Source organism: Python bivittatus, unplaced genomic scaffold, assembly GCF_059951505.1.
Source record: "Python bivittatus isolate LINGU-HERP-01145 unplaced genomic scaffold, Pbiv_v1 ctg000020_np1212, whole genome shotgun sequence".
Classification (NCBI taxonomy): Eukaryota; Metazoa; Chordata; class Lepidosauria; order Squamata; family Pythonidae; genus Python; species Python bivittatus.
In genome coordinates, this window is record NW_028277030.1 from 45952461 (window position 1) to 45966484 (window position 14024).

General features: G+C 39.7%; 1 protein-coding gene across 4 annotated transcripts in view; it reads left to right on the forward strand.

Moving 5' to 3' along the window:
- The first annotated feature begins 730 nt into the window (after positions 1-730).
- TTK (TTK protein kinase) overlaps positions 731-14024 on the forward strand; it is a 51864-nt gene continuing 38570 nt past the window's right edge. For 2 of the 4 annotated variants that reach the window (XM_088137967.1, XM_088137970.1), the window contains exons 1-4: positions 738-781; positions 10329-10448; positions 10899-11042; positions 11943-12168. In XM_088137967.1, the coding sequence (XP_087994093.1) occupies positions 10394-10448; positions 10899-11042; positions 11943-12168 (425 nt within the window). In that variant the 5' untranslated portion in view covers positions 738-781; positions 10329-10393. Of the gene's footprint in view, positions 782-10328; positions 10449-10898; positions 11043-11942; positions 12169-14024 lie in introns of all 4 variants that reach the window. The other 2 variants (XM_088137952.1, XM_088137961.1) reach the window with 2 other exon arrangements.

Sequence of the window (14024 nt, forward strand, 5' to 3'; positions counted from 1 at the left end):
CGACTGGCTCATGATGTGCGCCGTACTCGCAAATATACAAGTATGACAATACTCAGGTCATGCTGTTGTCTGCAAACAGTAAACATGATCGAGGCTCGGCTACGTGCCAGCTTGTGCGGCAGAAATGGCTTTAATCTTTGAACTCCAGCGTAGACGGGTGTGCTTTTGGAAAAGAAGGAAGCCGCGCTGCTTGAACGTTTGAATTCCCCTGAGTAACGCCAGTCGCAGAGCTTCTTTGAATCACAAGATTTTAATCACGACCACCCTGTACGCTCAGTGCATTCCCACGTGCTCCATTCTCTTCCTATTTTCCGATCTCATGGGCCTATCGGGGAGGTGGGGAGGTCGGAAGCCTCCATCCTTTTACGAGAACAACCTTGCGCCGCCGCGCCGAGCTAAACGAGAACAGCCCCGACGAGCGCGCGGCGCCGGACGCCATTGCGTTTCGCCGAACGGAGCGCAGCCTCCAAGCAGTAAGATTGGCTGAGCGTGACCGTACCCACGCCGCGCGCCTGAGGCTTCACTGCCTCGCCCGCCGCCTAAACATCTCTTTCAAACAATCGGAATCCGGTGCCATCCCCTTTTCCGGATGGTTCCGGACAGAAGCGGCCCGGCCGCCTGCCAATCAAAGAACCATCCAATCAGAAGCCGCCTACGCCTCTTCGCGATTGAGTTAGCCAATCGTCTGCAAGGTGCTTGCTGATGACGCGATTCAAACGCGGGGAAGCGGCACCTCCACCCATCCCTCCAGGTGACGAGGAGTGTTAATAACACGAACGTGGTGAGTCCCTCAGTCGTGGTTCTTCCCTTCGGGCCTCGGTGGATTTTTGCTCCGTTAGTTAACAGGCCTCCTCCGACGCGAGCGATGCTCTGATGCCCGTCGCGCTTCTGGCTTGCAGGCCTCTTCGTGGCCCCTTCGTCGGCCAGGCCTTCCCCTCCAGCTCTCCCAGTTGGGGGCCTTTTTGCGCGTCTCTGCCCCTATTTTCCTGCTTTTCCCCGTCCCTCTGGGTTGCTGCCCCCGCGGTTTATTCATTTCCCTTTTCTTTTGCCTCCTGGCTTTTTGCTGTGACGGAAGACGGGCCGTCCCTATCCGCCGCCTTGGTCCCACTGAGCTGAGCAGCGGGAGAGGGAAAGGGCGAGAATCCTGGTTCCCAGGTCCACTCCACGAAAAGGGGTTTGTCACAGACAAACAAGACAGACAAGGCCAGAACAAGACATATTTAAAAAGGTCAGGGAGCCAGATCGAGGCATGAAGTGCATGTGCGCAGACGTCCGGTTTTGGGGGAAAGTGCTCCTAAACGGGTTTCTGTAGGTTGTGTGGCCTTGGATGTACATATGTTTCCCTCTTTCCCATAGCTGGTCTATATTCGGTTGTGCCAGGAGTTCTCAACTTTGGGGCGCTGCAACCCCCATCCCTTTACCAACAAATTTGTATGCCTACCCCCACCCTGAACAAAACCAAGGATTTCATTGGGGCTAAGTAAAAATTAAACACAACTATCCACTCTTGGGAACCAAATTTAAGTCTACATATTAGAGAAAACAATGGTAGAACCCTCTTATTTTCCAAAAATAAGGCTGGAAAATTGGAAAATTCAATTGGAAGCAAACAGGAAAACAGCCAAATTCACATCTATACTCCTCAAGGGTATCACTCTTCACAGCCCCCCAGATCAGGGCACCACCTTTAAGACAGCCATTCTCAACCCCTGACCCACTTTCAGCCAGGATTGATATTTGCTTCCCACAGCAGCAACAGCAGAAAAACTCAACCCTGCTACCAGTCCCTCCAGGCAGAGTGGGAATAAACACCCAATGGGGTTCCAGCCTGGGGCTGACACATCATTGATGCCTGCAGCTGAACCCTTGCAAAAGAAGCAAGTGTTTTTAGTTCTGCCTGGTAAGCTAATTGTTGCCTTATCCAAACCAATTGCTGAAGGAAGAACATATCAATCCAGGTTGTCTGATGTGTGCTTTTGCATTCTCCATTCTTCTCATTCTGCCATTCAGGTGTGCATAAAAATTAGGGCTGTTGCCTTATTAAACAGAACATTACCAATTATATTTTTGTGCAATTGAAAGAATATTTCTGAAGGAAAAATAATTTTATTCATTACTATTATCTGCCTCAGTTAATGGAGGCAGGAGCAATGTATTTTGCAGTATAGTAGCAGACCTAAGCCAGCACCAGTTCACTTTTTTCTTTTTTTTGTTATCCTTTATATAGCTTTTGCTCTCTCCTGTCAAAATTATGCTATCCTCCCATCACAAAGTACTCCTTGCTACTTGCTCAGCTCTTTCACATCAACCATTCGGCCAATTATCTTTTGCTCCATCCTAATGGTGCCCCAATTAAGTGTTCCCCCTTTACTTTTCTGGGAGAGTGAAAAAGGAATGTGCTTTCCCTAACTGGTTAAGTGTATTACTTTTCTGCCTTTCTTTCAGTAAACTCCAGGTAGCATTGGAACTTTTCTACTCCACCTGTCTTCTTTGAACTTCAAAAAATCTTGTGAGGTAGAGCAGACAGAGATGGTGATTGAAACAAAGCTTCATGACTGGATTTAGAAGCTGGGTTTCCCCAGTCACATCCTATTATTCTGTCTGCACTGTATTCCAACAATCTTGAAAGTTCTCTGTTCCACAGATCACCTATCCAACTCTTTCTCTGCTTCCATTCGAAATCAGCCTTACTCTGCCTCCTTACATATTGGAATGTACTTTCTTCCTATGATTCTTAAGGTTTTGAGGCTGTGCTCCATCTTGCCTTTTGCCCTGCTGAACATACAGCAAGTCCTGTGCTGTCCATCCTGAAAGAGTTGCTTGTCTTTTGCTTCCATTTCTTTCCTCTCCTAATGTTAAGTACTGTAGCTTGGCTTCCCCTGCCCCTCTGTAGTCCTTAAGCACTGTGATGTCTGCCCTGCTAGACATTTACTTGCTCGCTGTAGCAGATCCTTTTCCCAATCTGCCCTGCACAACAGGTTGGGAACAAACTGATCATGTGCATGGGAATGTGTCAGGCCCCTGGGCAAGCCATATGCAGCTGCCTGCACCTTCCTTAGACTGGCTAACAAGTTTGTGTGGGGGCTGTTGTACTTTTACCAATACATTTTTCAGATGAGCAATCAGAATTCTACCCAGTATTTCAAATTTGGTCTGAATATATATATCTGTATGGATCCTATTCTTGTACTATTTTAAATGTTTTTTCTGAAGATGGAATGTATTACATTTATAGCTACCCTGGCCTTGTGTGTAAAGGGAGAACAAGCACCTTTTTTGTAATACAGATTTGAGAACAAGGATCCTTGCCCCTTCCCTCTTCCACTGCTCTAACTAAGCTCAGTGGGGCCAAGGCAGTAGGTAGGATGGTCAGGCTTCTGTCAAAGCTGCTGTATTATTTGGGACTCTGTCCTGTGAACTTCCAGGAAGTGGATAGGGTGCTTCTAAGTTATCTTCTGCCACTTGTTCTTTGGACCATCCTGGCTGTATTAAGGAGCAGGCAGAAAGGTAACTACTTAGGTCCAAGAGGCTGTTATGCCTCCTTGTGGGAGGAAGAACTACCAGCACTCTTGAGAGAAACTCTGGTGAACCCCCTTCTGAAGAGGCTGTCCCTGGATCCAGCTGTTTTGGATAACTGTCATCTGGTCTCCAACATCCCCTTCATAGCACTCTAGGAGAAGTAGATTATTTGGATCCTTTTCAGTCAGACTTGGATATGGGATAGAAACATTGTTGGATGGGGGAGGATGTGTCTCCCCGGTCCTGTTAGACTTCTTGGTAGCCTTTGATACCATTAACCATGATATCTTATTGGACCTACTCATCAGACTTAGGATTGGGGGCATTGTTTTGGAGCAGTGGTTCTGCTCCATCCTTAGTGGGCAGTTTCAGTCTAAGGTGATTGGAGACAAGAAGTTGGCCAGATGGCCTCTGATATGTGCAGTGCTGCACGGGCTGGTCTTCTCTGTACTTTAACATCTATATGAAACTGCTGGGAGAGGTCACTGATGATACAAACTTTACATTGCCACCATGGCCATAGGAGAGATGCTGTTGACATCCTATCCTAGTGCCTGGAGGTTGTAAGGGTCTGGAAGGGAGAGAACAGGCAGATAGAGCTTCAATTTGTATATTCTTCATTCTCATTTGGCCATTCAGCTTTGCATAAAAATTAGGGCTGCTGCCTTATTATACAGAACATTTTCAGTTATATTTATATCGATTATATTTTTGTGCAATTGAAAGAATATTTCTGAAGGAAAAGTAATTTTATTCATGGCTATTATCTGCCTCAGTTAACAGAATTTTGATAGGCAGGAGCAATGTCAACAGGCAATCATTATCTGTGAAGGAGCAGGTCTGTTATTTGGGGGTTCTTCTGGACTCAAATATCTTGTTTGAACAGGTGAAAACTGTGGCTAGAGGGGCCTTTGCGTAGCTTCAGCTGGTGTGCCAGTTGTAGTCTTACCTAGCCCAGGAGGACTTAAATGTAATTACACTCCCATTACCACCGAATTGCACTACTGCAACACACTTTACATTGGGTTGCTCTTAAAGACAATTTAGAAACTACAATTGGTCCATAATGCAGTGTCTTGTGTACTTTCTGCCTTTCGGCAATGGGAACATATAACACCAAAGCTTTGGACCCTGCACTAGTTTCTGATTGGTTTTATGTATACAATTTAAGATGCTGAGATTAATCTATAGAACCCTTTATGAATTGGCACTTGGTAGCTGCAGGACTATCTACTCCAGCAGGAATCAGCCTGACCCACTAGATCAGTGTTTCTCAAACTTGGCAACTTTAAGACGGTGGTAGCTGGGAATTCTGGGAGTTGAAGTCCACAAGTCTTAAAGTTGCCATGTTTGAGAAACACTGCATTAGATCTTTTAGGGAGAAACTATTTGTAATCCCACACTTCCAAGAAATGGAGGGGTGGGGGGCTGAAGCTGGAAAGCGCTGCTTTTCTCTCATGCTTTGGAAAAACCTCTCTATGTACGTCAGGCCAGCCCCACTCCTTGTTGGCCTTTAGGAAAATGTTAAAATTGAAGTTATTTCAGAAGGCATTTTCCTAAACCTAAGTGCCATGCCATCTTTATATTTTTATTTCTGTATTTTACTTGGTGTTACTGTTGTTCTTGGGGTGAGGGAGCTTCATGATTGTTATTTTTTGTTTATTTATTTAAACAATTTAAAGGCTCCCTGACCCCTTATGACTCTAGGTGGCTTACAGTTAAAAAAAAACAAGAACAAAGCCAGAAAAGAAAAAAGATTATAAGCAGCTTAAAAAAAGACACATGAACAAAAAAACATCCAACAGGGCTAAGTTGTGAGTGACTGTTTGAAAAGCCTCTCGGTCCAGGAAAGGGTGCAATTGGTGCACTAGATATACTTCTGCAAAGGCTCTCTTGGCTACAGCTACCATCTGCTTTTCTAGCAAGAGGTATGAGTCCAAGATAACCCACAATTTGCACATCAGTCTTAAGTGGGGAAGGACTATCCCATCCAAGACCAAAGGTGGAAAATCCCAGACCCAGGGAGGCCAAATATCTGCAGCCACTAAATCTTGTCAGGATTGAGTCTGAGTCTGTTCCTCCCCATTTAGACCTGCACAGCCTCCAGACACTGAGACAGCACTCAACAGCATCATCTGGTTGGCCCAGGATCAAGATGTGCATACTAATTATACTTGATTCCAAACTGATTGGTAATCTTACATGGTATGTTCATGGAATTGTTAAACAAAGGGGGTGCAAAGGTTGATCCCTTGATCTCTCCCCCCCCCCCGCCGCCATCAACACTGGTTGAGACTAGCTGCCAAGGAAGGAGGAGAACTATCACAAAACAGTGCCCCCCACTCCCAAATCCTATGTTTGGTCCAGAAGGATACTGTGCTTGATGGTACTGAAAACTGCTGAGAGATCAAGGAGCACTAGGATGTGGCTCTGCCATAGGTCATCAACAAGTGCATCCAATGCTGCCTCCATATTATAATCCAGCTGGAAACCCAACTGAAATAGTTCCAGACAATCCATCTTCTCCAGGAATCTCTGGAGCAAAAGCCCAACTGTCTTCTCAACAATCTTCCTCAGAAAGGGAAGATTAGAGAGTGGACAAAAATAGTCCAGAATTGTTTGGTCCACAGATGGCTTCTTGAGGAGGGAGTGCACTGCTTCCTCCTTCAAGGTTGAGGAAAACCTCCTCTCTTAAAGTAGCTGATACCATTGCATGGACCCAACACAGGGTCCACGCGCACAGGCACCTTTGCCATCTAGAAGGGATCCAGATTTAGCAAACTGAGTTCACAGTCTGGAGAACCCTGTTCACTTCTTCAGGAGTCACTATTTCTATTTTAATCATGCTGTGGATGTTTTAATATTTTTTACTACATTGTTATATAGGCTGCCGAAAGTCATTAGATTGTCATGGGGTATATATTTAATAAAAAAATTTTTTAAACATTTGATTGGAACTTTGGAAAAAATAATTTTTTATTCTAGAGAACCTATATTATTGATGAAATTGAAACAAATACGGAAGTATATCATGAAGATGGGCTGTAGAAAATAGATCAAGACTTATATTCTGTAGAATATTACTTTCATCAAAGAAAGGAGTGAAATTGGAACTTTTTGCAAGTCTTCTTTCTAATGGACTAGGTGTCTGTCAGAAACTGGGTAAGAGGTAATATTAAGAACTGCAAGGAATTCAACAAAAATCACCATATTATCCTATTCTTCCCATAAGAAATTTCTATTATATCTTAGTTCTTTCAAAAATGGTAGAAATGCTTCTCAACCAACCTCTGAGTTTTGGGTAGTATGTTCTGAGAGTATTTAGGCACATGCACTGATATATGCTATGACCTGGGAAAGTGGGAAAGTGAACTTTTTGCTTGGTATGATTCTGCTTCAGGTTGGATTTAGGGGTGAACATTTCCCAAATGCTTTCTTCCCATGGAGTCAGACAATGATTACTGTACTTGGTTGATTCATCTCAGGTAAAAGATAAAACACTGGGAGAAGTTAGAAAATATTGCTTGAGTTGAACCATTAATATGTTGATAAAATCTAGAGGCATATTAAAGTAATAGACATTGTCTTCCTGCACAGTTATGACAGGTTTTGAGGCAACTACAAACTAAAATAGTTATGGATGAGGAAAGTTGGTTTTATTAGGTACAAAGTATTGCCATCAGCACTGATATTTACAGCTGTCTTGAGTGTTCTTACTGGATATAAAAGAAGGATATATACTTAATAGTGGTTTCTGTGACTAATCTCAAATTCTGCATAGCTGGAATCATTCTAGATCATGCTAGCTTGATGCTAGTCTTGCACTTGACATACTGGTAGAAACATTGAGTTAAAACCTAAATCTGATAGTTGCAATGTCAGAAAAGAGTTGTTGGTTTATGGAAATAAGTCTTCTGATAAATGCAGATGAAATATCATAGATATTTACACTGTGCATTTTGCAGCCTTTTCCGCCTGGTATTCTTCCCCTTCTATGTGCCTAAAATATGTGTGCCAACTGAGGAAAACCTTTGATATACCTATTAAAATTGGCTCTCATCCTTGCCGGGGGCGGGGGATGCCACAATATAAATTCTACCTCATGTATGTATTTGTTGCAGCATCCTAAATGTGTCTACCACCCTAGGAGAGTGTGTCATCAGAAAGTATGCCAATTGAGATTCAAAAAGCATTTGCTTGTTTCCAAACTTTTGCAAGTCTATATTTGTTCAAGATGCTAGGATCACTTAAGGCAAGGGAGTGATTTGTTTGAGAAAAAAAATCAATTTAATCAGAGAAACAAACTGAGCAAAGTCTTTAATTGCCAACGGGAAAAGTTGCATAACCCTGTGGGACTGTACATGTAAATGATACTTCTTCCTCTTGCCCCCACATGAGTGAGATTTGGGGCATGAGGCCTGGTGTTGGTATAAAACTGTGTTTCTTAATTCTTGTGTGAGAGTGTGGGAGTGCTTGTCAAGAGCAAGCTTCTAAATAGTATCTGTACTCTTGCTTAATTTCAAAGGATTATTTAAGATAGACTGAAAGATTTTGTGTTCTTCATGTGCATGTTCAATTATGTTGGAAAACGAATGAGATTACTTTTGACACTTGCCTTCCAACTGTTTCATTTCACCTTATAGTGGTGGAGTTCTTTATAGGATTATGTTAGGCTTATTGTCATAGCCCACTACGAGTAATTGAGAATAGTATTTTCTTAGCCAATATGCTAAGCTTCATTACATTTTAAAATTACATCAAACAAAATAATGTCTTGACTAAATCCCAGAGTTATAGATAATGATCAACTACTGGTGATATTTCAAAGATATTTCAAAGATCTTCCAAAATTATATCCCATTCTCTTCCTTTAACTATAGATTTCCCTGGCTATAACACACCAGGCTAATGATCAACAGAGTTTGATAAAACTTTGACTGAATCTGCATAACCAGATATGGCTGTCAAGCACCTGCCACAATGCATGCTGTTGGTTTCATTTCACCTTTGTAGATTGGAAGGTGTATAGGCCTGATTTTCTTGTATGACTTTTATAGATGTCATCTTTGAAAGAATTGTCACCGCAGTCTCAATTGATCAGTCTGGTTACAATGAATAACATGAAATTAGCACTCATCCCATTCAAAATTAAGGCCTGACTAGCTAAAGTGCCCTAACAATTTGCTTTCCACAATATAGAAAAATAACTGAACCTTAACAAAAATACAGATGACTGTAAGTCAATCTTTCTTATAATAATTCAGTGTTACTGCTTTTTTAATAAAATTTTTCTAGAACCTGTGTACTATACTCCACATTCAGTTATATTTACTGCCCCAAATTCTTATGAACTATTCATGTCATGGAAGGGCCTATTGAGAATTTTTATGGATGCATCCTACTGGATAATAGGACCCACAAGATAGAAATACATTTTATCTAACACTGGCATTGCAACAAAATTTCAAAGCAAATCATAATAAAACATCAGCTTCAACAATTTTTTAATTCAGTGCAATGATTTTTTTTTCTGTTTTGATCAAGTCTGATATTTCAGTAACCATAGTAGTTTCTTATGACTCTGCACTGTGTGGAATCAAAAACACCAATCCTTTGCTATCATAAAATTGAACATGTTTGCGTGTCTGTGTGTTATGAATGAAACAGTGTGTCTGGTTCTGCCAGAGGCACTCCCTTTTATATACATTTGATGCAGAGGGAATCGCGCTGTGTAACTACTGTATATTCTGACAAATTAACACAAACTTTGGTCTGCATTACTGCAATATTTTCAAGAAGAAAAACAGTCAAGATTTTTAGAAAAAAAGAACAGGAAAAATATTGAGAGGTACAAAAGTATTAAGGTATGCTTTATTTATTTTTCTTTTCCAAGAAGAGGTAGGGAAACTGTACCAGCAATGAAAAGAATTCTTTTGAGAGAATGAACAAATAGTCAGAAAAGCAGCGGAATAAGAAAGAGTGACACTAGTTGACAACTTTAGCAAATGAATAAAGGAAAACAAATCTCAGCAACAGATTAAATGGAAGAGTCAGTCATTCCCTTTTTACTGGTGGATGCCAACTAGTTCAGATGGTAAGAACTTGGAAAAATCAGGTTTCCGAAGTGAAAGTAAAAAGTCTACGAACAGCCTAGAAAGATGGTCAAGCAAGAATGACTCAAACAAGTGTCTGCCAGCGTCAGCCTTTCAAAGTAGGCAAGGACAGGAAACAGGTGGCATTAGGAGTCTTGGAATGTACTTCAATGAGGTTTAGGTTATTGCAACAGAGTCTTGAAAGCCTGTCACCTCTTTTCTGTTTCAACTTATACCTAACCCAATCAAGGTGGAGCTTTTTTCACTTTCTTTCTCAGGCTTTCTACTTTCCCAGGATTCAGATATCTTTTCTGTAATGGTTCAGCATTCTCCTCCTACTTTGAGTCAAACTCACATTCCTTCACACCCAGCAGGATTGGTGAAAAGCATGCACTCAAAGATAAATGTACTTCATTTAAGAGGACAAAAGATTGAGGTGTCTATTAAATAGAGCTGCCTCTCCCTCGCTTCAGAGTACTGTGTACAGACATTAGCTACACTGCTAAAAAAAGGAAAAGGGGCACTAGAAATAGACTTATTTATAAAGATGTTTAAAGAGCAGAATTATTTCTTTCCATTAACCTGGTTCACAAAGAGTATTATGAAGAAGTAGGAATAAAGGAAGGTTTGAATTTTTTTCTAGCAAAATATCACTGATGCATTTAGCAATGTATATTCCATAATAATGAATGACATGATTTTTATCTCACATCCTAGATCGTACAATCTTGATTTAGTCCCAGAATGAGGATGGACTGGGGAGAGGCAAATGTGGCAACTCTATGAGGTGGCCTTATACTGCTTCAACAGGTTGCTTTTGCAACTTTTCACATCTCAGTATGTCATGAGTAGATTGTTCATGTGCTCTTTTGTCATCAGACTTGCATTTTTATGCTATGTGTGATTGTGCCACATTCTCAGAAAAGTTGTTTGGCTGGCTTTGTGGGAACATGGAAAATATTGCATTAAAAATTAAGCTAGGCAAATGCAAATATTTCCTACCAAGTTACTTATTTTTTAATGTGCAGATTAATAGCTTAAATGATTTAATTGCATTTTCACTGATTTCTTAGTATGTATGCTTTAATAAAGCAGACTTAGAATTTGATAGGTCTAAAGGATACATTATTCTAATTTACTGAAATGTTTAGCATTAAGATGTTTTTGTACTTAACTATTTGTGCAAAATATTGGTTATAAAGTAATCTAGGTTTCTTTTCAAAGCTACAAGTTAAACATTCAGATTTTTAGAAAGTTCTGTATTTAATATAAGTTTTCTTTTTCTAGAGATGCAGGAAGACGACTTAAGTGAAAAGGGTCTGTTTGTTGCATCTATTATGAGTAGAGTTAGAGACCTAAAAAGCAAATATAAAAATGAGGATAATATTACAGATGAACTTAACTTTACTAAAGCATCAACTGATACCACAGGTATGTAATATTTTAACTAAATTAATGATAATTGAATAGCAAGAATACCTTTCCCCAAATAATGCCCCTTTTCTTTAATTTTTTAAAAACCTATTACATTAAGTGGATGTGGTATTAAATTTCTTCTGACAGATAACAACAACAACAAAAAAGTAGCTTCTCATCTATAAGGGTTACTTTCTATTTTTTTCCCAGCCTTTTTCTAGGGTAGTTATATGTTCTTGTATTGACAGTTGTTTAACTCTATTTGTTCCTTGAGTTTTAAAGATTAAGTAATAAACTCATTTTTCTTAGTAGCCCAAATATAAGGAACATTCTTTTGCTGTCTGTCAGATCATGATCTAAGCTGAAATGGCCCATTTTAAAGTACTTTGCATATTGCTTCTCTCTGTGTTGTTGAAGTGTCAGAGAAGATGTTTGTGTTTGTGTACACACACACACACACACACACACAGGATAGACAGATACACACATACACACAGCGTCTTCAGTTACAGAGGGAACTTCTAGTAGTCATTTCATATTTTGAGTTTCTTTCAATTGGGAATTTGTCATTTTATTATCAAACTTCTCTCCTACATTTCTAAATATATCTTCATATTTAATAAGAAGTAATTTCATTCAAAAAGCATTAAAAGATAAAGTATTGAGGTGTCTTGCAATATCTAATATTTTTATGTAATGCAGACAAGCCACCAGTCCTTGTTGACAGTTGTAGCATTATAGATTAGAATAATATGGATATATATGTGGATTGTTATATCTAGCTACACACACACACACACACACCTGTTTGTATGCTTGATTACTATTTTATGAGGAATCTTTTCCAACATTAATTTTGGAGATAATTTGTCTTTTTAATACTGCTTTAAATACTTTTTTGTCTGTATGTTTTAGATAATTCTGGAACTGTTAATCAGATTATGATGACCGCTAATAATCCTGAAGACTGGTTGAGTTTCTTACTCAAAATGGAGAAAAAGGGTACTTTTCGGACTGACACGAGCTTACTGAATAGATTGATTGGTCGTTACAGCCAAGCAGTTGCAGCACTGTCAGCAGAAAAATATAGCCAGAATGAAAATTATGCTCACATTCTGGTTAGATTTGCAGAACTGAAAGCGTAAGTATTGCAATCTGGAAAAGAAATTCAAATGGATTGGCTATGATCGCATATTACACTAAACCAGGCTTATTTTAACCATGTTTTGTTCAAGAAGTCATAAAAAAGTGCACTTAATCTTCTAGGAAAACAAAATAATCCTGTGATTTCAATTTACTTTTGCTTCCATTTTTTGCTGCTTTTGCCCTTGCATTTCTGGATTAGAGGCTTCGACTTTACCCAGACCCCATCTAAAACATAAAAATAGCCCTGCTGGATGAGGCCAAGGCAGATCTTAGCCCAATGTTTTGTTCTGCACACCCAACCTCTAGGTATTCTCAGGGAGAAGATGGAGACAATATATGTCTTCATTGTTCATCTACAACTGGTGTTTAGAGGCATACTTTCCCCAGACTGGAGATTACATTGAGTCTTCAAGACTAATAGCCCTTGATAGATTTGTCTTCCATGAATTGCTACAATTTTCTTTTAAAGCCATCCAAGTTAGTGGTTATCACACCTTGTGGTAATTAATTTTACAAGCTATTTATTTATTTGTCTTTATTTGTCAAATTTATACTGTACACCGTATATTGTATATTGTTCACTGCCCCTCTACCCAAAGTGACTCGGGCGGTGTACAATAAAACCAAGAATTAAAACATTTATGTACTATACCAAAAATTGCTTTATTTTGTCTGTTCTAAATCTCTAACTAGTCAGCTTTATTTGATGACCTCTGGTCCTAGTTATTTGAGAAAGGGGAAACAACTCCCTGCCCCCTTTTTCCATTCCATGCATTATTTTATATACATCAATCATGTTCTCCTTCAGCAACTTTTTTTCTTAGCTAGAGAGTTCAAAGCATTTTCTTGTAAGCAAGATGTTCAATCCCTAATCATTTTGGTTGCCGTCTTCTATACTTCCTCCAGCTCTGTAATAAGTGGTGACCAGAACTCTGGATAGTACAGTATTCCAGATTCAGAGGTTTCAGAGGTTTATACAAGGACATTGACAGTTTTACTAATGATCCTTAGTAATGATCCTTAGTAGAGATGTACAAAACTCACTAATACGGAACAAAACATTCCAGAGAACTCCAGAATGTTCTGTTACCCTTTTGGACCATGAGAACTCCCCTTTGGATCATGCAATGATCCAAAAATAAATATGACATCTGAGAAAAAGACGAATTAAATTATAGTGATTACAGAAGTGCAAAATTTACTAAACAGGAACAAATCTCCAAGGTTTGGCATGAAGTCCTCTAAAATGTTCCATACCTGGTTTGGTGAATTTTGCATATCTATACTCCCTAACACAGAATTTGCCTGCTGCACACTGAGCTGACATCTTCACTGAGCTAATGCATCACCTCCCTAACTTTAGTATAAATAGGGATATTTTAATAAATAAAACAGGAAAATAATCCTTGAAGTGAACTGTTATGTTACCTGAACTTACTTTGCCACACATTTACCACCATTCAATACACATTTCTGCCAATGATGGACAAACTTCTTAAAACTACCACAAAAGAATTCCACGCTTTGTCTCTTCAGTCAGATCCTGACAGTCCTTTCTACCTCTTCATTTGAGTCAAACAGATAAAAGTATTCCTTCAGTTTGGGGAAGAAGTAGAAGTTGCATGGCACCAAGTCTGGACTGTATGGTAGATGGAGTAAGATGGTGAGATTGGTGTGAGGTTTAGCATTGTCACAATGCAGCAAAATTACTTCTTGTGCTTTTGAACCCTGCTCAAATGTTGTTTCAAAGTTTTGAGTGTTGCACTGTGCATTGTCTTATAGTGTAGAGTCTAAGTTGATAGTGATGCCAGGATCAAGAAAATCTACATGAATAACACTGTGTCCCAAAAA